Source organism: Chenopodium quinoa, unplaced genomic scaffold (assembly GCF_001683475.1).
Source record: "Chenopodium quinoa cultivar QQ74 unplaced genomic scaffold, ASM168347v1, whole genome shotgun sequence".
NCBI classification, from domain to species: domain Eukaryota; kingdom Viridiplantae; phylum Streptophyta; class Magnoliopsida; order Caryophyllales; family Amaranthaceae; genus Chenopodium; species Chenopodium quinoa.
The window spans coordinates 1-22,333 of NW_018745053.1; the positions used below are offsets into that span (position 1 = coordinate 1).

At 35.1% G+C, this 22,333-nt stretch overlaps 1 protein-coding gene and 2 pseudogenes across 1 annotated transcript; 1 reads left to right on the top strand and 2 right to left on the bottom strand.

Moving 5' to 3' along the window:
- Window positions 1-2,667: 2,667 nt before the first annotated feature.
- LOC110709148 lies at window positions 2,668-4,172 on the bottom strand. Its single transcript, XM_021887367.1, has 2 exons — window positions 3,077-4,172; window positions 2,668-3,014 (listed from the first exon to the last, which is right to left on the bottom strand). The coding sequence occupies exons 1-2, from the start codon at window positions 4,170-4,172 to the stop codon at window positions 2,668-2,670; spliced, it is 1,443 nt and encodes a 480-aa protein (XP_021743059.1).
- An 883-nt stretch (window positions 4,173-5,055) lies between these two features.
- On the top strand, window positions 5,056-14,846 carry LOC110709149 (annotated as a pseudogene).
- Window positions 14,847-15,141: 295 nt separating this feature from the next.
- On the bottom strand, window positions 15,142-20,701 carry LOC110709151 (annotated as a pseudogene).
- Between the last annotated feature and the right edge of the window lie 1,632 nt (window positions 20,702-22,333).

The following is a 22,333-nucleotide window of genomic DNA, read 5'->3' on the forward strand; positions in this document are numbered from 1 at the left end:
TTTTAGTCTTCTTATTATAATGGTCTTATACTTCCTCCGTTCTTTTTTTATTGCGCCATGAGAGATTTCACACTTACCAATACATTAATTTAGCTATTAATATCTTTATTTTACTTTTGTGAAAATTATAAAAAATTTGATATTTGAAAAGTAAATTTCTAGACGAATCTTACTAGATCCTATATAACTATGTTTTTCCTAATGGATAAATCACAAATGATAGTCAAAGAAGATTAAATGAATAGTGTAAAAGTCCTTATGGTGCGATAAAAGAAAAACGGAGGAAGGATATCATTTTCCTCTACCTATTGTGTTGACTTTGTTCTCGTCACCTCCGAGTAATAATATTCAGTAAAAATAATTTAAGATCATTGACTTAAATTTTGATCCAGTAAAATAATTTAAATTTAGTAAAAATAATTTAAGATCAATCACTGAACTAAATTTTAATATAGTAAAAATATTTCAATTCATTTAAAAAGTTACGAACTTTATTTAACAATTTTTATAAAAGCGATGATAACGAAAATATAATTTCAATCTAAGTTTAAACCAATAATAATTTAAACTTAGTAAAAATAATTTTAGTTTAATAAGCTAAATTCTAATTTAGTTAAAATAATTTCAATTTATTAAAAAATCCGAACTTTATTTACAAATATTATGAATGATGATAGGCTTGTAATATATATACTCCCTCCGTTCTTATTCCTTGCAACATTTGCCATTTTTGGATGGTTCATATTTTTTTCCTTATTTAGTAAATTTTTAAAGGTTTACCATATTACCCCTTGCTTATGTATCATTAATTTGATAAAACCCTAATAACCTATTTGTAATGACATTGTTAAATTATCATCAACTGATAATCATTCCACCAAAAAAAATCATCACCCTTTTTATCTCCCCTCTATTTTTATCCAACTGATTCTTGAACAAAATTGTTCATCTTCCCAACCACTTCATTCAATTCATCTCTAGTTTTTTCACCAAACTGCATTTACTCCATGGCTTCCTCGTCTCTCTCTCTCTCCTTTAAAAATCGAAAGTTTCTCTCTCCTGTTTTTTTGGAACCCTAGTTCATTTGCTGTGAATCGCCGCTTTCTCTCTCTTCCTAACTTTCCACCTTACTCCCCTTCTAGATCTATCGTTTTTCCTTAGTCACAATGAGTTCCTCTGAAAAAAAAAATGATGCTTCGTTGTTTTGCTTTGAGAATCTTCCCCCTGAAACACCCAAGGATGACCTCCCTCCAAGTGCGACTCGATACATCTGTGAGAGGGGATCTGAGAAGATCAAACCCTTGCGGCGCGCTAGGATGAGGCTGCTCTCCTGTAGGGTTCGCCGTGGTGCGAAACTTGATGTACCTTATGATGATGAGAGAGATGAGGTTCAGTCTGAATTGGCCGGAAAAACCCTAAAGAACCCTATTGAGGTGATAGATCTGGAAGGGGAGACTGAAGGCGAGGGATCTGTGAATGGGGAAGCTGCTGGGTCTTCCAAAGGGGTGCTGAAAGAGTCCCGTTCTAAGGCGGTGATCGAAGGCGGTGAGTCCGTCACTGCCAAACAGCAGAAGAAAGGGTCCCTCTCAGGGATGAAAAGGGTGAGATCTGGGCTGCCTGTTGATTAGGAGCTTCTCTGTGATGAGGATTACATGGATTTTCTAAGGGATATGCACCCTGAGTGGTTTCTCTGACAATTAACCCTGCAGCGTATAACCTTTATTCCTCAATTCATGTTTATTTTGTTCTCCATTTGTTTTATTGTCGCTGCTTTACTTGCCTTTTGAGTCCTGCATCATTGTTGTCTTAATATGGCTTGTGGTAATCTCTGTGTTGGTTGGTTTATCATTTTGATGATGTTTTTATTCTCTGTTATGGTATTTGGTTTGTTAGTAGTCTCTGTCTTGGTTGTTCTGTGATGCCTTGAATGTTGGTTTGATAATGGCCAAGGGACTGTTATGTTGATGAATGATGAAGTCTTATGTTATATTGTTGGTGAAAGTGTGTTCTTTGTGACTTTATGCTATTAAGAGTCCCACTCTTATGCACAATGACTGCCTTATGGGATATCAATCTATGTTTCTCTGTGTTTCAGCAACCCCCCTTTATGATTGATGGTGTTTTGGCTACCCACTGATTTTAATTGCCATGCTATTCTGTTGCCTTATGATGTTTTGCTGTGAAGAGTCCCATCCTATGTATGTTTGGGTTAGTCCCATCCTAGGTTTTGTGTGATTAAGCCTTAGTAGATTGAGCCATGTGATGAAGGGACTCATTTGAATAATAGTTGCTAGTTGTAGCATTGCTTCATCAATGGCCATATGGCCCTGGTGTTGAGGTAACAACCCTAGCTCAACTGCTTGATATATACATACCCTTGCTGATGGTAAATCAATCATTTTTTTGTTCAAAAGATGCATTCATATCATAATAACCAACAGCTTACCAATTACACCCATGTTTTCAAAATAACAATGCCCTAACTTTACATGACTGCCTACATGTGTTGCATTTAGTTGATCAAAATACATAACCTAAGCATTACCTACAAAACATTGTAACATTTTAATAACAAACACTAATTTGTCAAGCTAGGTCAACAAAATACTATGAAGGTTATGTGTGGCAGTCATACATACTTGTAAGGGTCTTTGCATTTCTCTGTCTTCAGTCAGCATCAACTTCCATTTGTTGGTCATCTACTGCATTTGTTGTTGGAATGAACATGGTGTCTAGATAATTCACAGCTTGATGTATCAACTGCCTAGGAACATGTAGATGTTTAGGAAGTACACCTAACTTGTCAATCTTCTTCTTCTTCATATGAGGTGGTGAGAAGTTGTTTCCTCCCTGTTTTTCCAGGACCTTTATCATGACTGACTGTAATGTAAGCCATATATACTTGTTGGCCTTAGCCTCAAAAGCATTGTATGCATTGATCACCTCTTTGATTAAGTCATCCAAAGTTGTGGGGAAGGATTGATATTGTAGGGACTGAATGGCTTTGAACAACCCTAGGTTAAGACATTCAAGTCAGGAGATTGAGCTGGTTGATACACCATTTCTATATTCAAACCATTAGCATGACATGTAGCAATGCATTCTTCATCTTTTGGAATTTGATGAGGCCTTGCATTGTCCCATTGTATTTTGACATTTTTTGGGACACTCTCTGGCCATTGTTGGTGTATTGCTGGGATGATGTGTTCCATTAGCATTTCTCTTATATCATCTTTGTTGACATTCTGTACAGCCTTAGTTTCCAATGTACCAGCTTCTTTGTTTTTGCTCTTTTTCTTTGTCATCTGTTTTTTGACAAATGGAAATATTCCATACTTTCCATCATGCAGTAGAGTCCCATCTCTTGCATAAATAGGTTTTCCTATCATTTCCATGAACATGGCCTTGATTAAACCTCTTTGACAGTTGACACCTGTAAGGATCTTCCTCTTTTGGAGGGAGATAGAATTTTCTGTTTCAGGGTACAAGTAGAACCATTTTTCATCTATGTGAATTACTTCTTGCATGTCAACAAACTTTGGGTCCCGTTGAGTTGGAATTGGGTTTATGTGACTTAATACCCACTTCAACCTTGCCACCTTATGATTGGATGTCAATGCAGGATGGTTTGTGCTTGTGTGTGTCCTCAGTCTTCCTTTCTTCCTTAATCTGTGAATTGTTGAATGTGAAACATTCAGTGCACCTGCATAGCTTCTCTCTGTTGTTCTTTTGTATAATGGGACAGATTGCAACCATTCATCACAGTACTCTTTGGGTTTTGGACCAGTCCTTCCCAATTTTTTGGATCTGACATCAATGATATTCCCCTGGGCCATTTGCTTCTTAATGTCTACATACAATCTTGACATTGTTGATCTATGAATGTCATGCTGTCTTGCTTGTTGTGATAAAAAACCCCTTGGCAGATCACCTCCTTGCATTTTTAACAGAATGACATCCACTATTTGCCTTTTCTGTTCAATGGTAAGGTCTCTCCTCTTCTCTCCTTGTTGGGTTGTCTGCTGATTCTGTAAAATATGAGAGTATGCCCATTCTGCAGCATACTCATCCTCTGAATATGTACTGGACAGTGATGAGTCACTCGATAAAGCTTCTTGTTCTTCTTCTAGCAACTGTTCTATTGAAAAAAGTTCTTCCATATCCATATCCATTAACATATACTACCTTGTTCTGAACCAGGTCTGGCGATGGTGATGAAGTGAGGATGCAACTTTTTGGACAACTCAAACGGAACCTGGTTTTTGAAGATTTCAAAATGAAGCTGCTGCCCTAATTTAGCACTAATTAGATGTTAGGATGTAGGCTGGGGTATTTTATGGCAGTTTTTGAACTTGTTTAGTGCTAACTTTTGCTGATTTTAATGCTGAGATGCTAGGACAATATGTAAAATCAACCTCATGCAATTAGAGAACAACTCACACTACTAAAATTAGATTCCTCATTAGTCTAGCAATAGATGATACACAATCAAATTGCAATAAGTAATGACATACTCAATTTACATTCCCATGTCCAACTAAGCATATCATGCTATCAAGATCCTAAGTCAAGGGTAGCTAATCCTATCATGAAGAACTAACAAGCAATCTCATATAATCAATTTAATTGCAATACAAACATCAATACTTCTCCCACATTTGCATAATTAACCCAAAAGGTTGAGCTTCACCCAACCCCTAGCAAGAAGACTACTCACAACTCATGTTTATCAACATGCAAACAAGCTTCACTCGACCAAATGGAGCTCTTACTTGAGAAAGCTAAAGCCTCGCAAACGCAACGACATCCGAAGATATCCACCCACAACACAATCGCGATGGATCTCTTGCTTGGAGGTTAGCCAAGCCGAACCAAAACATTACTCGAGTAATTAATAAGCTTATAGGTTTTCTCTCAAGTGGAGATGCCTAATTGAGCTCTTACTCAAGTGAGTTTTCCCAATTCTCAAGTGGGATATTTATAGGGAAACGCAAGTGAGAAATCCATTCTCCCATCACATTAGGTGGTAAATGAAAATGGTGGTGTAATGAATTTATGTGTATTGTTGTTTTTGCTGAGAACTATTTATATCCCCTCTTGCTTGGGAAAAAAGTAATGTGGAGGGAGATATTTGATGGTGGAAAACTGAATTTTTAAAATTTTGGTGAAAATTTGAGAGGGAAAAGTACACCCTCCCAAAATCAGCCCATGTGAAAGTTAAAAAAAAAAGAAAAGGTGGTTCCCTTTTACTTCCCTCCTTTTTTTTAAACTTAATCACATGCTTATATCCCCTTAAAACTTTGACTTAGGAAATGTGCAACCCCCCTTGTTGCAAGAAATAAGAAACGGAGGAGTATATATATGTATATATATATATATATATATATTATTATTATTATTTTATTTATTTATTATTTTTTTTTTTTGGCAAACACTTGTAAGTTGTAATATGTAGATTTTCCTTAATCCAAAGTCTAAAACCTGAACCCTTCAAAACACCTAATCTCTCTTCTTCTCTTTCTCTCCACTCCAACGCTGCAACAAGTAGGCGGTTCTCCCTTCTCTCTCAAACACCCTGTCTTCCTTTTAAGTAACATTCTTACTTTTCCGATGCTATACTCTTCACTCTCTAATTAAGTTCCAATCTTTATTCTCAATTAATTAAGTGTAATGTGTTAAACCGACTTCATCTGAGTTTAATGGCTTCTTCTTCCAATCCTGCTTCCTCCATTTTTGGACCCTCTTTCTTGACTAAGGTAAATCTCCCATTTCTTGCTTATTTCATCTTTTTAATTGTACTTATTAATTATAGAATATATGGGTTCTTTTTGTTTTAAGTGATTGTTGTTAAATTCATTCAATTTGTTTATTTTAAATTCAGTGGCATTAGATTGTAGGGTATTGGTTAATTGGTAGGAGCATTGGGATTTATAAAATTTGTAATTGATATAATGAATTGTTGGGTTTAACTTAAGATATGTAAATTTCTAACATGGGATCGATTTAGTTTATATCATTGCCGTTTCTAGCTCTGTGTAGAACATCTTTTAGTGATAATTCAATAATTCTACTTCAATTTGGATGATATGGATTTTATTACTGAGGTTGAGGATTGTTTTTAATTTAATTTGCTGTTCAAATGTTATTGAAATGAGATTGTAAACATCTTTTGTTTGTTTGTTTTGCTTGATACCCTTATGTTGGAAGAGGGACTGTTGTCATATATGTGAGATGATTGATGTGAAGAACATATCAAATTGTTGTTTTTTACCATTATAGTATATATTGTAATTATTCTTGGTTTAGTATAGATGGATTAATGTCATTTCCATCCTCTTGACACTGGCTCTTGGTCCGAGCTGCTATTTGATTTTGATTTGATTGTGCAACTAGGGGAGTTTGGGGAAAAATGGAAATTGATCCTTGAGATATCGGGAACTTGTATAGAGTCCATACATTTCTTTGTGTCCTTGGACCTTCTCTTCGGATGTTTATTTCTAGGTGTAAGTTTTCCCTAATTATATATATTTGAGGAATCATAATATAATGCCGGAAGACATGGTAAGTGCTTATGAACAATTTTATCATTTGGGGAGGCAATCATATAAATCATATTAATGAAAATGTAGAAACTATGTATCTGCCCTAGTGCCCTTTACTCAATACTCATTTTATTAAATTTTCCAAACCCATCATATTGAGAATTAGTACTTCCTCCGTTTCTTTTTAGATGACGCGTTCTATTGAGGGCTCACACTTTAAGGAGCGGAGAGAGAATGTTAATGTGCTTAGCTTATTTAATGAAGTTTGTAGTGGGGTCAACTTAAAAAAAATTCCCAAAAAGGAATACGCGTCAACTAAAAAAAAAAAAGGAGGTAATATAATTTTATGAAGTTATACCTTGTAATAGTTCTGTTCCTCCCTTCCTCACTTCTCATTTGGGTTATAATGTGAAATTTGACCAAGATAAATTACTGTAGTTGGACATGTGGCTGACGGTTGGACTAGAATGTATAACCATATAGTGCTGCTACTATAAATTGGCATATGTCACGCTATTATAACATTTCCTTCTCTTTCATATATATGTTTGTTGATGTATTTCTGTGGAATCATTTGTTTCAGACACGATATAGCACATTACAGAGTTATGCAGCCACCTATTTCCCATGCACATCTGTGAGTGGTTGTCTTGTACATACGAAAGGATCATTGATACAGTTTAAAAAGGTTAGAGGAGCCTGTAAGATGATGGCTCAGCAATCACGATCTATCAGGTGTTTGGGGTCTAATAGTACCAGAGAACTTGTTGATGAATCAAAGAAGGAAGTATAATTTGTTCTCTGTCATTACTTGGTTTTGCAAGTCATCCTTTGCCTTCTACTTCAAGATTTAGGATTTCAAGTAAGAGCATAAGACCTACATATGTTGCTTTTGCTAAGAAGATGCTCTCCACAAAGGCAATGCCAAAATCAGGTCTTGGTGATACAAGTACATGTGAGTCCACGTTTGTAAAGGATGGAAAAAGTGGTAGGAGTATACCAAAACCCATTGTTTCCGATAAACAACGAAGGCGGGTAAAAACATTTGCCTCTCATGGGAGTACTGAAGGTAATTCACTGAAAACTTTTCCTAGCCAGATGGTTAGGAAGAATTTCCCTGATCGTCGAGTGTCTGCCAGTAAAAATGTCAACTCTGTAAATTCAACTGAAGTGCTGGCAATAGATGGGCTTGAGAAAGCAGAGTCTGTACAGCCTCTCTCTGCTCCAAGTTCCGTTGACAGTAAAGCAGAGCCAAAGAGTGAAACAAAACCAAAGCAAAGATCACGAAACAAGAAGAAAAAAGATGAGCCATCTGTTGATACACTGTCTTCTTCTGATGCTGTTCCTCAAAAGGGCTAGAAGAACTAAAAGGCCAAATGGTCTGTCAACTGCTGAGGTATGATTTCTTTGTTCTTTTGGCTGAGAAAAATATTGTTAGCCAGGCCAATCTTTTTGACTAACACTGTAGTTTCGCAGAATAGTTCATCTGTTAGTATACCTAAGGAAGAGGTTGACCTTTCTGAATCACCTCAAGCTGTGCCTAAGAAAAAAGCCTCAAAGCCTAGGAAGAAGGGAAAATCTCTGAAACAAGTGAACTTAGAGGAAAAAATCAATGGTGCTTTGCATGAAACTGTGAAGGTGGTGGAGGAGGAACCTTCTGCCCGCAAGGCACCTCAGAAACCAAAATCACCGACTGTTAATGGCATCAAGTCAATTAAGTTAAAGCCATTGTACCCTCCTACTGGAAAATCTGTTTTGGTCGTGGAGTCCTCACTAAGGCTAAGGTTATTCAGCATTACCTTGGTGACATGTATGAAGTTATACCAAGTTATGGCCATGTAAGGGACTTGGCTGCTAGGTCAGGGTCTGTACGTCCTGACGATGACTTCAGTATGGTGTGGGAGGTTCCATCCTCTGCTTGGACTCATCTGAAGAGTATGAAGGTGGCAATCAGTGGGTATGTTGTTTTTCTCTTTGACATTTGTGCCTTATAGGAGTTAGTACTATTTGTATTTTTCTTTGACCAACTAATTACACAGAGTATCTTTTTACCTTATGGAAGTTTTTCCTCTTATTGCAAAACCCAAAATTTCTACAGACTTTCTCTCTTCTGGTTCAGTCATTTGTTGTTGTATTTGAGATATTGCTTTTCTTTTTCAATTTCTTTTGACAGGTGTAGCGAGTTTCTTATCTGAGCAATTCTTTTATCTTAATTGCAAGAGGTTCTACACTTATACTCGTCTTGTTTTACTCTGTTTCAGAGCAGATAATCTTATTCTTGCATCAGATCCTGATCGAGAAGGAGAGGCTATTGCTTGGCATATTATTGAGATGTTGCAGCAACAGAATGCATTACGTGATAATATGACTATTGCCAGGGTTGTCTTTCAAGAAGTAACAGAATCTGCAATAAAAAGTGCTTTGCAGAGTCCAAGGGATATTGATGTTAACTTGGTCCATGCTTATCTTGCTCGCCGTGCACTCGATTATTTGATTGGATTCAACATTTCCCCTCTTTTATGGAGAAAGCTACCTGGTTGTCAGTCTGCTGGACGAGTACAATCAGCTGCTCTTTCTCTTATATGCGACAGAGAGATAGAAATTGAGGAATTTAAACCACAGGAATATTGGAGTGTAGAAGCCACCTTCAATGCTTCAAATGTGGCATTAAATAAGTCTTCTCTTCGGTCATATTTGACTCATTTTGATTCTAAAAGGTTAAATCAGTTTTCAATTGGTTCAGAGACCGAGGCAAAGGTTATTGAGCAGGTTGTGAGCTCGTCGAATTTTAAGGTCACTGCTGCTAAGAAAACCAAAGTAAACAAAAACCCTCCCACTCCATATATAACATCGACCCTTCAGCAAGATGCTGCCAATAAGTTAAGTTTTTCTGCTTCTTATACAATGAAGCTGGCACAGAAGTTGTATGAGGGAGTTCAGTTTGCAGATGGCAAGGCGGCTGGATTGATATCATACATGAGGACTGATGGTTTACATATATCTGATGAAGCTGTAAAGGAAATATGTTCCTTAATTGGAGAACGTTATGGTTCGAAGTTTGCTGCAAGTAGTCCACGCAAATTTTTCAAAAAGGTGAAGAATGCCCAAGAAGCACATGAAGCCATAAGACCCACAGATATTCGAAGATTACCATCAATGCTTGTTGGAGCTCTTGATGAAGATTCCTTAAAGCTGTACACTTTGATCTGGGCTCGTACAATGGCCTGCCAAATGGAAGCTGCAAGAGTTGATCAGATACAGCTTGATATTGGTAATAGTGATGGGTCCATTTCCTTTCGAGCTGCTTGTACTGCAGTTGAGTTTCCTGGGTTCAGGTCAGTTTATGAAGATGTAGAGACTCGGGCTATAAGAGACATTGACAATGAACCCTCTGATCGTGTTGAAATTTACAAGATCCTCAGTAATCTTAAACAAGGGGATCCTTTGTGTCTTGGAAATTTGGAAACAAGACAACACCATACTCAGCCTCCACCTCGCTACTCTGAGGCATCATTGGTGAAGAAGATGGAGGAGCTTGGAATTGGAAGACCTTCAACATATGCAAGCATACTTAGAGTTTTACAAGATAGGAAATATGTAACAGCAAAAAGCCGAGTGCTAACCCCTGAATTCCGTGGTCGTATGGTCTCAGCCTTTCTCTCTCATTATTTTAATGAGGTGACAGATTATAGCTTTACCGCTGACATGGAAACTGAGCTTGACAATGTTTCTGCTGGATCCACTGAATGGAAAGGTCTCCTTAAGGATTATTGGGGCAGGTTCAGTACTTACTGTGAACGTGCTGGCAAAGTTCACATCCATCAGGTGGAGAAGATGCTGGAGAGAACTTATGATAACTTCCTTTTCTCCTCACTTCCCGAAGAAAGTCGATCGTGCCCCAGTTGTATGGAAGGTACTCTGATCTTCAAAGTTAGCAGATATGGTGCAGGCTATTTTATAGGCTGTGATCAACACCCTAAGTGCAAGTAAGTAATTACAAATCCAATCACATCTTTTTGTCTATAGAGAATTCAGTGTAATTGCAACTTCATTAAATCAATTTAGTCTTCACTATGCTATATTTCTAACTAAAATTGGTCTCTGTTGTCTTTCGTATAAGTTTTCATCAAAGGCTCAAAGGAAGGTTGATAATAATCATAATATAATATTGTAAATTGTAAATTTTAATAGCTTGAGAGCCACTGAATTCTTAGTCAAATAGTTGTGACAGACTTATGCATCTGCCTTTGGAACCAAAGCTTATAATTATGCTCATACAATTACACTTTTTAAGGGCTTAAATAATACTCAGTCTGCTAAACATTCTCTTTTGTCTCATCTGAATTGTCTCTGAAATCTGAAATATATTAGCTAGCTCCAGTTCTATTGGCAGTGGATTTTATCTTCTTCTGGCCTTTTTAAGAACTCAAAGAAAATATTGCATGAGTTAATAGTAAATTTTGTCAAGCAGAATTTCACTGAAAGATAAAGTGCAAATACTTTATGTTGTCCCTTAGTGACTTTTTATTTTTGGTGAATTGTTATAGGCATTAACTTGTATTCATGAATATAAAAAACTATAATAATAAAGTTATGTGGATATCAATTTCAAAAATTGGCTATGGTGTAGCTTAAGTAACTGTTATGCAGCTCTGTCACAAATGTCCACCCTTGCAACAAAATCCCTTTGTCTTTTGAATTTTAACTACATAAGAAGATACACAATCTTGTGTTTCATAAATGGACTTGAACTTTGTAGAATAATGACAGCATTAGTGGTCAACCTTTTATGTTGAAAGAATGAAAGGTGAACATTGGTATATTTGCTAACATAAAGAGCACAGTATTCACTGTTAAATACACTGTTTAGGGATAGTGATCATACCCCTTCCCCCTTTTTTTTTTTTTGGTTAACTTTGAACTTTTTAAGTGTCATGAATTATTTTCTCTTATAGTCTTTGATAATGTCTTTTGGAGCTACATTGAAGGAAAACTTTGCTGAAACCGATGCATATTTTGATTTCCTGAAGAAGATCGTCATTTATCTTGTTGTAGGTTTATAGCGAAGACTTTGTACGGGGAAGAAGATGATGATGAAGCTCCTCAGAACAACTTGGCAGTTGAAGAGCCAAAGTTGCTGGGTCTTCATCCTGTTTCTGGTGAGAAGGTATTAATCAGGAAAATGTGGTCTATTCAATAATACTGTAGTTGGGACAGCTTCTTTCTCCCTCCCCCTCCCCCCCAGCTGCCACCACGTGAATTGTCATTATTTATTAATTTATTCAAATATGGTATTTGTTTTTGCAGGTCCTTTTGAAGGGAGGCCCTTATGGGTCTTATGTGCAGCTTGGTGAAGATAGAAAAGGATATCTGCCCAAACGAGCATCTGTATCTCTGGTTAGTTCATTTAATGCCTTTTCTTATGAGATATGTCCAATGCTATGTTATTATTCCATGTGTAATAATGACTTTGGAATGGAATGGGCACATGTATACAACACATTATTTCAGTTAGTTAAGAAAATTAGGCTCTAAGTCAGCATTGATATTATACCAAAGGAGACTTTACTATTGACCATAGAATTTAATCCCGCATAGGCTGTAGGCCTCAGGTTAATCTATGTGGCTGAGTTACTTTCCTTACTATGCTTGAAATTCAAAATAATCTCATGACAATGAGGTCAATGTTAGGGGAAGGCAGAGGAGAAATTGAGAAGTATGAAAATAGGGGTGAAAAAAGAAAAAGATTGGCTACCTGCTGGATAGTATTGGGATCTAATAATTTCTGGCAATAACATTAAGCTTTAATGAGTATCAAGAGTAGATGTTTATTATGGTATAAACAAGATAAGCCTCTTCTTCTTCTTTTCTTTTTTTTTCCCTCTTCTTTTGAAACAAAATGAAATTGACAAGATCCAATCAGTGTGATTGTTTGAATTTTTATCAGAATCAGTTGAATGTTACTGTTCCTGTTTAAATATGATTTATTTTATATTTTTCATTCCAAACTCATTGATCTAATCTAGTACAGTGACTTTGGCGAGCGCCTCTGACAATCATCTGGTAGTCAGGTTGAATGGTTTTATTTCATCTTGAATTTGGCTTACAATTTTTTTTGATCATGTCTGCCCCCAAAAGAATTTCCACTGAAACTTGCATTTGCTGCAAAGGGCCATAATTAAAGTATCTGAAGTAATAAGAATTAACGAGAAGAAATACATGAAGGCTGAACTAGAATTGAGCCCTTTTCCCTCCTCTATTTGTGTAATTGTGAGAAGGAGAAATATGCTGTTCAAGAAGAGATTATGACCTGCATAATTTTTGCAATCACCTCCTATTTTTCCTCTTGCTTTCCAACTTTGTATGATGAGTGGATACATTAAAACAGCCTGAGGCGACTTTATTCTCCATTGACTTTATAGCAGTGCTTCCATTAGACTGGCATTACAATACAGATCAGAATGTTGGGCATTTAGGTTGGAGCATAGAGAAGATGAATGTAGAGATGGATAATCTCTGAATGTAGAAATTTGGAGTTCTGGATGTTAAGGGTAATAAGAGAAGGAGAATTGGCTACTTAGTTAGGGCATGTGAGGCTTCTATCAGAGGATGCATCGGTAATGAAGGGGGAGTGTTGGGATAATAATGATTTCAACAGAAGTCGTGGGAGGACAGTGTATACAATTAATATACCCTGTCCTTTAGCATGGATATGCTCTAGTTCATAAAATAGCTGAGTTGGATACTTGTGACTTTGTGAGGACTGTCCCGAATAACTGTTAATCATGTGCTATTTTTAGTGCAATAATCACTTGCCGTGACTTGTGTGCTCTGTATTTTGCTTCTTAGATGGAGGACAATCAAATTCCTTCCCGTTTGCTGTAAAGCTCTTTTTTCCCAATCAATAGAATTCCTTTTCTTGTTGATTAGCTATGCAATTTCTTGATTTACTACGATGGTGATTGAGTATTCAGCATGCTATAGTTTGTGTATTTGATATTATTCAGAAATAATTTTTTTTTTAAAAAGTTCCTAGACTGCTTTTAATTTGGGATCCTTTCAGATCAAGGATTTGGGCTCGATAACGCTGGAACATGCTATCGATTTGCTTCGTTACCCTATTACACTGGTATATCTCTATTCATTTACTTATATTTTAACACTTTTAATTTTTTATACATGCACTTTGACCTTTACCTTTTTTAGCCCCTTAAACTGTGTATTTTGTGAATATTGCTTCCAGGGAAATCATCCTGTAGATGGCCTGCCAATACAAATAAAGATCTCAAAAACAGGATTTACCATAAGGCATCGACGTAACATAGCTCCTGTGCCAAAGGTTTGTCTTTGATCCTAATTTTTTTACCAAGTACTACAGTAACTGGTTATCCTGCTTTAGATGCATGTTCTGAAATGTTTCTTGCTATCATGGATTATTATAAGACATTAGTCAACTAGTTCATGTGATGCCATTTGACATTTTAGAAGATCTTCCTCTTGGGTATGAAGCATATAGATACGAGCCTTTTTTGTTCACCATAATGTGTTTATTGTTATTGTTGGTGCTGTTGGTGCTGTTGAGTGTCTTTTTACTTGGTACCTAAGATTAATAATAATGAATTTCATTGGCTAAAGCAAATCTCAGACTTTGATTATCTAAGAAACAATACAGAATAATAATACAGAAAAAATTAGTCTCCTTGTTGGCTCATTGCTTTAGTGGCTGATGGATCAGTCTGTTTTCCTTCATTAATGCAGAGTGTGATCACTAATGATATTGATATGGAGAAAGCTTTGTTGTTACTTAATGGACCGGATGTTAAAAGATCTGGTCGACCAAAGGGTAAAAAGCGCTTGGAAGAAGAAGAAGCTGTCGATGACATTTAGGATGTTGCCGGGGCAACATGCTACTATACAGACATACCTTCTAAAAGCTTGATACTTTTTGATTAGTATTTAGCTTTCAGGCAATTCAGCAGCAATCATCGGCTTCAAAGAGCTGATACACTTACATAACAGCCCGGATATAGTATGTTAAGCTGCGCAGTAAGATGTACAATCAAAGCAGCATCGCGAGGGGCTGTAGTCATGTGCTATGTTGAGCAAATTAGTGTTAGATGGTTCTGATTCTTTTTAATCATCATTAGTCGCCCGTCCCTATTTTTGGCTTCCGATCACGGGCATGTTTTATTTGTTTGTCCATAGTTTTAGTCTATAAAGTAGAGTGTATCTTTAGGGTTATAATCAAAAGAAGTTCCAATTCCTTGATAATTGATTAATATAGTTGTCAATTTCATTCCTACATTATAGGCATTTACGAGTAAATTGTTTTATTTATGTAATAAGATCAAATTAAAATCTTTTTGTTCTTAAGAGTGCTTTGAATTTGAAGATAATCGCAAAGAATAATCGAACAACTTCCTCTAATATGTGTTACTATGTGTTAACACATGTTAAAGTTTACAGAATTAAATTTAAAAAAACTCTTTTTTTTAATTGATCAAAAAGAAACTGTCTATACAACAAGAGTTTACCTCTTGTACAAAAATACAAGTTTAATTGTGCTTACAAACTTGTATAATTATGTATTGATTGAAAATTTTCCTAATTAATAATTACAATTTCATAATTTGTTGTACAAAATTATGCACCACTTGGATTTGTATGTGGATCATCTTTGCCATTTACCCACTTATTATTGTTTCCAACTATGAAGATTAGGTTTTCTTTATCAAAACATAAATCTATCATTTTTTTTTCCAACTAGAGATTTGATCTCGTCAAAACACTAATCTCTACTTCAAAAGCTAATTTGGAATAGAGCCTAAAATTTTCTTTTCTCCCCCTCATATGCTATAAAACATGTATTTGTTACTCTCCACTAAAAGTCGAGCTCTTCCAACTTTCATGAGAAGGTGCACTACTCAATGAATCCTGCACATTTAAAACACAATTGTCAAAAGATTAAAGGCATTGGTGACACGCTTTGACTTTTATCATAACTTCTAAAAATTCAAGCAAGCAAGAGTCTAAATACGTGGACTTACAGAGACTTGGCTATTAGATGATTTAGGATTGTAAGATCCATATGTGTCGCGAAATGTCATAGCATCCAAACTCTCCTCTGCCATATTTCTTAAGAAGCAAAGTTGAGGCAACACAATCGTTCCAAGGTCAGGCCTATCTCTCCTCCTTAGCTCAGCACATTGAAGTGATAGTTTAGCAAATTTTAAAGCCTCTTCAATAGGCCAATCTGTAACTTCTTTGTCCAAAATATCCTTGAATGTTCCTTTCTCAATTGCTCTCTCAACATGGTGTGTTAAGCCCATTGGTGATTTCGCCGTTATCAGTTGTAATAGGATTATGCCTAGGGAGTACACATCTGATTTCACACCAAGCATACCTATAACAATAACAACAACAACAATGTAATCACATTAATTAAATTGCAACATATAAATTGTAATTCCTAGAGAAGGTCTATCAATCGATATCTAATATGATTTCATGTTGCAACCCCCTGCTAAAGTTGTGCTTAAATCACCTGCTTTTTACTTACATGAACTTGTCTTGTCTAATCTAAACTTATCAATACATATTAGACCTTAGCGAGCTTACTTATCAATACACATTTTAGTTTTAAATTGAACTGCAACTCTTATAAATTGTATCAGAACTTATTTTTCCTAAACATATCTAAATATCTTAACTGAACTTATTTAAACTCGTTTTTCAAAAAATAAGTGAAAATAAGAGCGCCTAATAAGAAATTCTCTATAGGATAAAAAAAAAAGTGACAGTTTCTAAGGATTAAAACCTAGCATACCTGTTTGTTGATATTCAGGGTCAATGTAGCAAAAAGTACCAGCTGTGGAGGTCATCCTATATTGTGTAACCTCGTCGGCTACACTTGGGGAACTAGCCTAGCTAAGCCTACATCACTAATCTTGGCAACTAAGTTGCGATCTAGGAGTATATTGGCTGGTTTCAAGTCTCGATGCACCAAGGGCTCAGGCTTCGTTTGGTGTAGGAATAAGAGGCCTGTGGCAATTTCCGCTGCAATACGGAACCTATGTTGCCAACTGAGTGCCATAGTCTGACCTCGACGGAATAGACGATCCTCGAGGCTCCCATTGTGCATATATTCATAAACTAAACATCCATACTCTGGGCAAGCCCCCAATAGAAGAACCATGTTAGGGTGTCTTATGCAGCTAAGAACTTCAACCTACAAAAAAAAAAAAAAAAAAAATTGTCACAAACAAAATTAATATGGTGAAGTAATAATTTATTAATAAATTAAAAGTATGTCCGCAAAAAAAATCATAAATTGTATTCCACTCGACTTGATATAAAGTATATAAACCAATCTTCTGTTTTTTAGTTGAATTGGTCATTTAACATGGCATCAGAGCCTGTAAAACAAAAAAAAATGAAAAGTTCGCTAAATTATTTGTAAAAATTAGGGTTTAGTAGTAAACCTCTTGTTGAAATTGAGATCTTCCTTGAGCAGCATCAGGACGTAACACTTTAACAGCAACTACTGTGTGATCTAAGTGACATCGAAACACCGGGCCATATCCCCCTTCACCAATCTTTCGTGCTTCGGCGAAGTATTCGGTAGCTACTTCTATCTCTTCTATTGTATACTTCCTATACCTTATAGCAGTGGTTATACGATCCACATCCTTGTTCTTTTCATCAACTTCCTTAAGTGCTTTCATTTCGGCACTGATCCTTTTTTGTGCCTCGAGTTCGAGTAGTCTTTTATGTGCTTCCGATGCCTCAATGGATGCCTTTGATTTAGCTTTATTCTTCTCTATGAATGATGTTTGTGTCGATTCTTCCGAATCTTGAGCTTCATCCATTCTACGCTCTTCTTCTACTTTCCACCGTTGGAGATCAAGGGCCTATAATTGAAGAAGAGTTCCTTCATTTAAAATGTTTTTAATAATTTCAAGCAATCATATATCAAAGATTTTGATTTTGATATTGATATTATTTTTACATACTTCCACTAAGGCACTAATCTATAAACCAAATTCTTATAGAACTTGTTTTTATCAAAAGTGTTAAAAATAGCCAAAAGTTAAAAAAAAAGGCGATAAAAAGTTGCATGACACAAATATTTGGTCAAACCAGGGTTCAAGTTCCTATATATATCCTTAGTTTTCTTTTACTTGTAACACACCTTTATGACACACACGACGAAGGAGAGATTTGATAACTAATTAACCCTTTTTTGTTGTCAATGTTAATAATCATTTTGATAAAATCGTTCATTTACCTTTTTTAATCACCTACTACTACATACAAGTGCATTTTTTAATTTTTTGATGAAATTGTGCTGCAAATATTAAGAAACGGAAGAAGTACGTATTACGTAATGCTAACTAGTCGGGAAGTATAAACAATCTTTGAGATATTCATTTAGGATAGATATAGGAAAAGAGGAAAACCTTTTGTTTTGCTGTAAGTGCTTCTTTGCAAACACTGCTGTACATATTCATTGTTTGCGCTAACTCCATCTTTAGCTTTCTCATTTGAGCTTCTACATCATCCTATAATTTGAAAAGAAGAATCATTAATTATGGATTGTTTCTTATAATTTTTTTTTTAGAATGTATGCATTAGGGAAATTTGAACACTAATTAATTACTCATCTAACTTGTAACAAATATTTAAATCAACGCATGCATTTTAAATCCCGTTTTCAAATCACATACTTCCTCTGTTCTTTTCTAGTAACGTCATATCTCTTTTCATGGCCGAACTTAATTAGTAAAAAATGATAGGTTTTAAACTACTTACCATTGATTGAGATTGCGTGTTCGATGACCAATTCGAGTTAGAATTGTCATGAAAAGAGTAATTAGAAAAATTAGGAGGAGGGCTAGACAAAGGAGTAGTGTCCGCAAAGGACCTTCGTTGGGGTGTTTCATTCATATAATCATTTTCGGAACTTGATGATAGTCTATTAGTACTAGTGCTCCTCCTTTCTTCAAAAACATCATAGGTCGAAGGAAGCGTGCGATCAACACTAGCCCTTCCCGAGCTTACGAATGAGATATCGTTATCCGATAGGATGTCACCGTAAGATCTAACATGTGGATGTCTACCCCCTCGAGTGAAGGTCGATCTGTAGAAAAATATCTTATAACTGTTAGGAAAATCTTCTCTCAAAATTGAACGAATTTTTAATATAACAAGGTCATATTGTACAAAAACCTAGGGCAATGTGTGCTAAATTTAATTTGTCATATGAAATTTTAGCTAGACGTAGCACTTACTTAAAATCCATGTCTTCAAATCCATTAAATGGCGACCCGGATGGTGTTGTTTTTTCAGACCCTGGTCAATGGTAACGATATTGGTGAGTCCACATTATATTTACAACAAAAGTATTCTCTTTATTATTTTGCAAATTATTAAATAGGAAAGTTTTCTAAATTTTTTAAAGAATGAAGGAAGTATAGGAAATTTACGAAAAAAGAAACTTTTTATTTTACCACGAGGAGGAGTAACCGGGGCACTTGTTGGCTGATTCATAATTTGATTTCGAAGAGGGGAAACAATTGGGGGAGGACGGGAAGCGGATCGTGTGTTTGAGATTTTTCCTACTTTTGAAATTACATAAACGCTACAAAATTCTGGTACTCCTTTTGATACTGCCGTAGGAGTATCTGTCTTGGTGAATTTGCTATATGAGCATTAAGAATTCATGTATATATGTTAGAAAACATAAATGTTAGTCCAAGAAAAAAAATACTGATGAAATTTCAAAACAATTTAACAATTCATCATTTTAATATTGTACAAAATTGTTAATACTGCACGAAAATATTCATAATCTAATGCTAGTAATTTAATAATGTATGACAAAATTATGTGTCAATCACTATTAATGTTTGACTACGCATAATATTTTTTTAGATCCTTAATTATTATAACCATCACGGTTGTGTATATCATTTTTCTTGATTAATCGGTAATGATTTTAAGGTTCTTTACTAATCTCAAACTCTTTATTTTAAAAATGATCGATACAAACCTCAAGATCGAATTTCTAGAAGAAGCACCCATGATCAAAACTTCAACTGCGGATTGAGTGACAAACTCTATCAATGCCTTTTGAACATCTGAATCTTCGAGCACGATGTCCCGACATTGTATCTATCCATAAAATTTTCAATAAATTTAAGGGAAAAAAAAAGCTAATATAAAAATTATTTTACAAATAAATTAAAATAAATATATAAAATTAACACCTAAGTTGTAAGCTTGTTTGTGAATCAAGTTTGAGCAGCATTGTCAAACACAATCATCTTATGCATATATGATATTCTTAGTTCAAAAATGAAATGTATTGAGTGTCATATATGTATCCGATAAGTACTTGAGGTGAAATGAATATAGTACGAGTATGTAAATTTTATATGATGATCCTACATATGCGCGCTAAAAAAATAAATTTCATCTAAATCTTGAATTGATTTTTCATTTTTTTTACTTATTCGTTGTTTAATTGCAAGAATGGAGCGCAAGTACCTACATCTTTCCTCGTGCAAAAACAACGAAAGGGGAGGAACAAATCCTTTGTTTGTTGATCCCATTGTCTACCTACACAAGTGTAGAAATATATAAAGACCATAGATACAAAACGATGATTTATACAAAATGTTTTCAAATTATCAATATATATATTTAAAATGTGGACCGTACAATTCAATTTTTATCAATAGACAAATATAGTACATAATAAAAATATATTCAGAACGTTGACATTTCATAAATTTATCAATCGATAATAAAGAACTAAATTATTAGAATCATGTAGTGATTAACTTCGCAAACTACTAATAGTCATGGTTAAAATTATGCATTGATTTTCGAAAATGTTACACTTACCATGGATAACAATATGGGGAGAAGAGCCATAAGAAGGCCTAACTTTAACATGAACAAGAACAACAGTTTGGCCTCTTTGAAGAAGATTATCAATTGCCCATTTAAGAGCATGTTGACTTCCTTTATCCCTGTCTATTGCAACTGCAACTAATTGATTTGATGTATTTCTCTTATCTGAATTTTCTTTTGAAAGCCACATTCTTTAATCTTTACAAACTCAAATCCTTAATTTTTTTGTATTCTACACCATATGTAATCATCCCCCCTTTTTTTTAAGGTGTTGTCCTATAAATTATGTTAAACCAAAAAAAAAAGTTTATTATATTCCCTTATTTTATTCATTATAATGGGAATTGATATTTTGACTTTCAAGATCACCCACTAATTATTGTTTTAGTGGGACAATCTCTCTTTTCTTTGTTAATTCACTAATCTCCCCTTAAAACTAGCCTAGTTTTGTTCATACCCACAAGTATGACACATATTTTTTTTTTTTCCATATATATATATATATATATATATATATATATATATATATAAATGTTTCTTCTCATAAATATTTATATCTTCTTTCTTTTATATCTCCCTTTTATCTGATATATTTACGTCCCTTGATAATACACCTAGATCATTTCACATTCAACAACCACCCATGACCTCATCATTAACTGAAGCAAATAGAGCTGTCAAAAACCGACCCGAACTGGTGAATCCGAACTGTTTTGAACTATTCCGAAAAGGAATCGAACCGCTAAGAACCTGTTATTTTAAAATCGTAAACCGACCCAACCTGATTTTTTAAAACCTGAATTTGAACCGATCTGAATGTTTGAGAACCGTTAATGAACCGTACCTGATATCAAGCCGAACTGATACAACCCGAAACCGAGAATAACCAGAACCGTGTACTTTTGAACCCGATAGCAACCTGACCCATTGTAAACCGAAACCGTTTAAACCCGACAAAAACACGATAAACCCAAATCGTTTACAACCTGTAACTGGTTAGGATTGAACCGTTTATAACCCGTAATAAGTTATGATCGAACCGTTTACAACCCGTAACCGATTATAACCGAACCGTTTATAATCCATAAGTCCGTAACCCGTTATGACCGTAGAATTTTTTTTTTTTTTTTGGGCACATTTTATCAATAGTAAAACAAAAGGGTTTAATTTGAATTATAAAGTATTTATATTGAAAAGGTTTGGAATTTTGATGTCATTGAAACTCTTATGCTACAATAATATTATCGTCCCCTAACGAGTAATGGTTTATGAAACACTATATTGTATTAAAAAATCAAAAATCTAAATCAAAAGCTAACTCTAGATTTTTTATTATTATTTGGTCCTTAAAATCATTATACAAAAAAGGGACATAAAGTTAAACAACTAATTAATACTCCGTATGATCTACTGGAATAACTAATTAAAGAATATTGAGGATATACTAGGCGATATATGTTAACGAAATCCGTTTAAAAACTGGCAAAACTAGTTGTTAAACTGACTAAGTTCAACTCGAACCGATTACAGCCTGAACCGATTACAACCCGACCCGATTATTAGGACCCGATATGTGTTGACCCAAAACCCTCTTTAAACTGACAAACCCAGTTTTTAAACTGATCGAATTTAACCCGAACCGATTATGACCCGAACTAATTATAACCCGACCCGATTAAAATCCGACCCGAAAAGAAACTGTAATAAAAATAAACCAAACCGACCCAACCCGAAATTATTTAAAACCGACCCGAACTGACCCGTTAATAATTCCAATCCGTTAAAAATCGACCCGTTACAAACCGACAACAGATAAACCGAACCCAAAACTGAACCGAAAACCCGATTGACACCCCTAGAAGCAAATGATTACG

Excerpts from the sequence above, each read along its gene's own strand:
- LOC110709148 (XM_021887367.1), bottom strand. The coding sequence starts at position 4,172 with ATGGATATGGATATGGAAGAACTTTTTTCAATAGAACAGTTGCTAGAA. Across the intron at positions 3,015-3,076 it reads TGCTACATGTCATGCTAATG|GGTTGTTCAAAGCCATTCAG; the intron begins GTTTGAATATAG and ends GTCTTAACCTAG.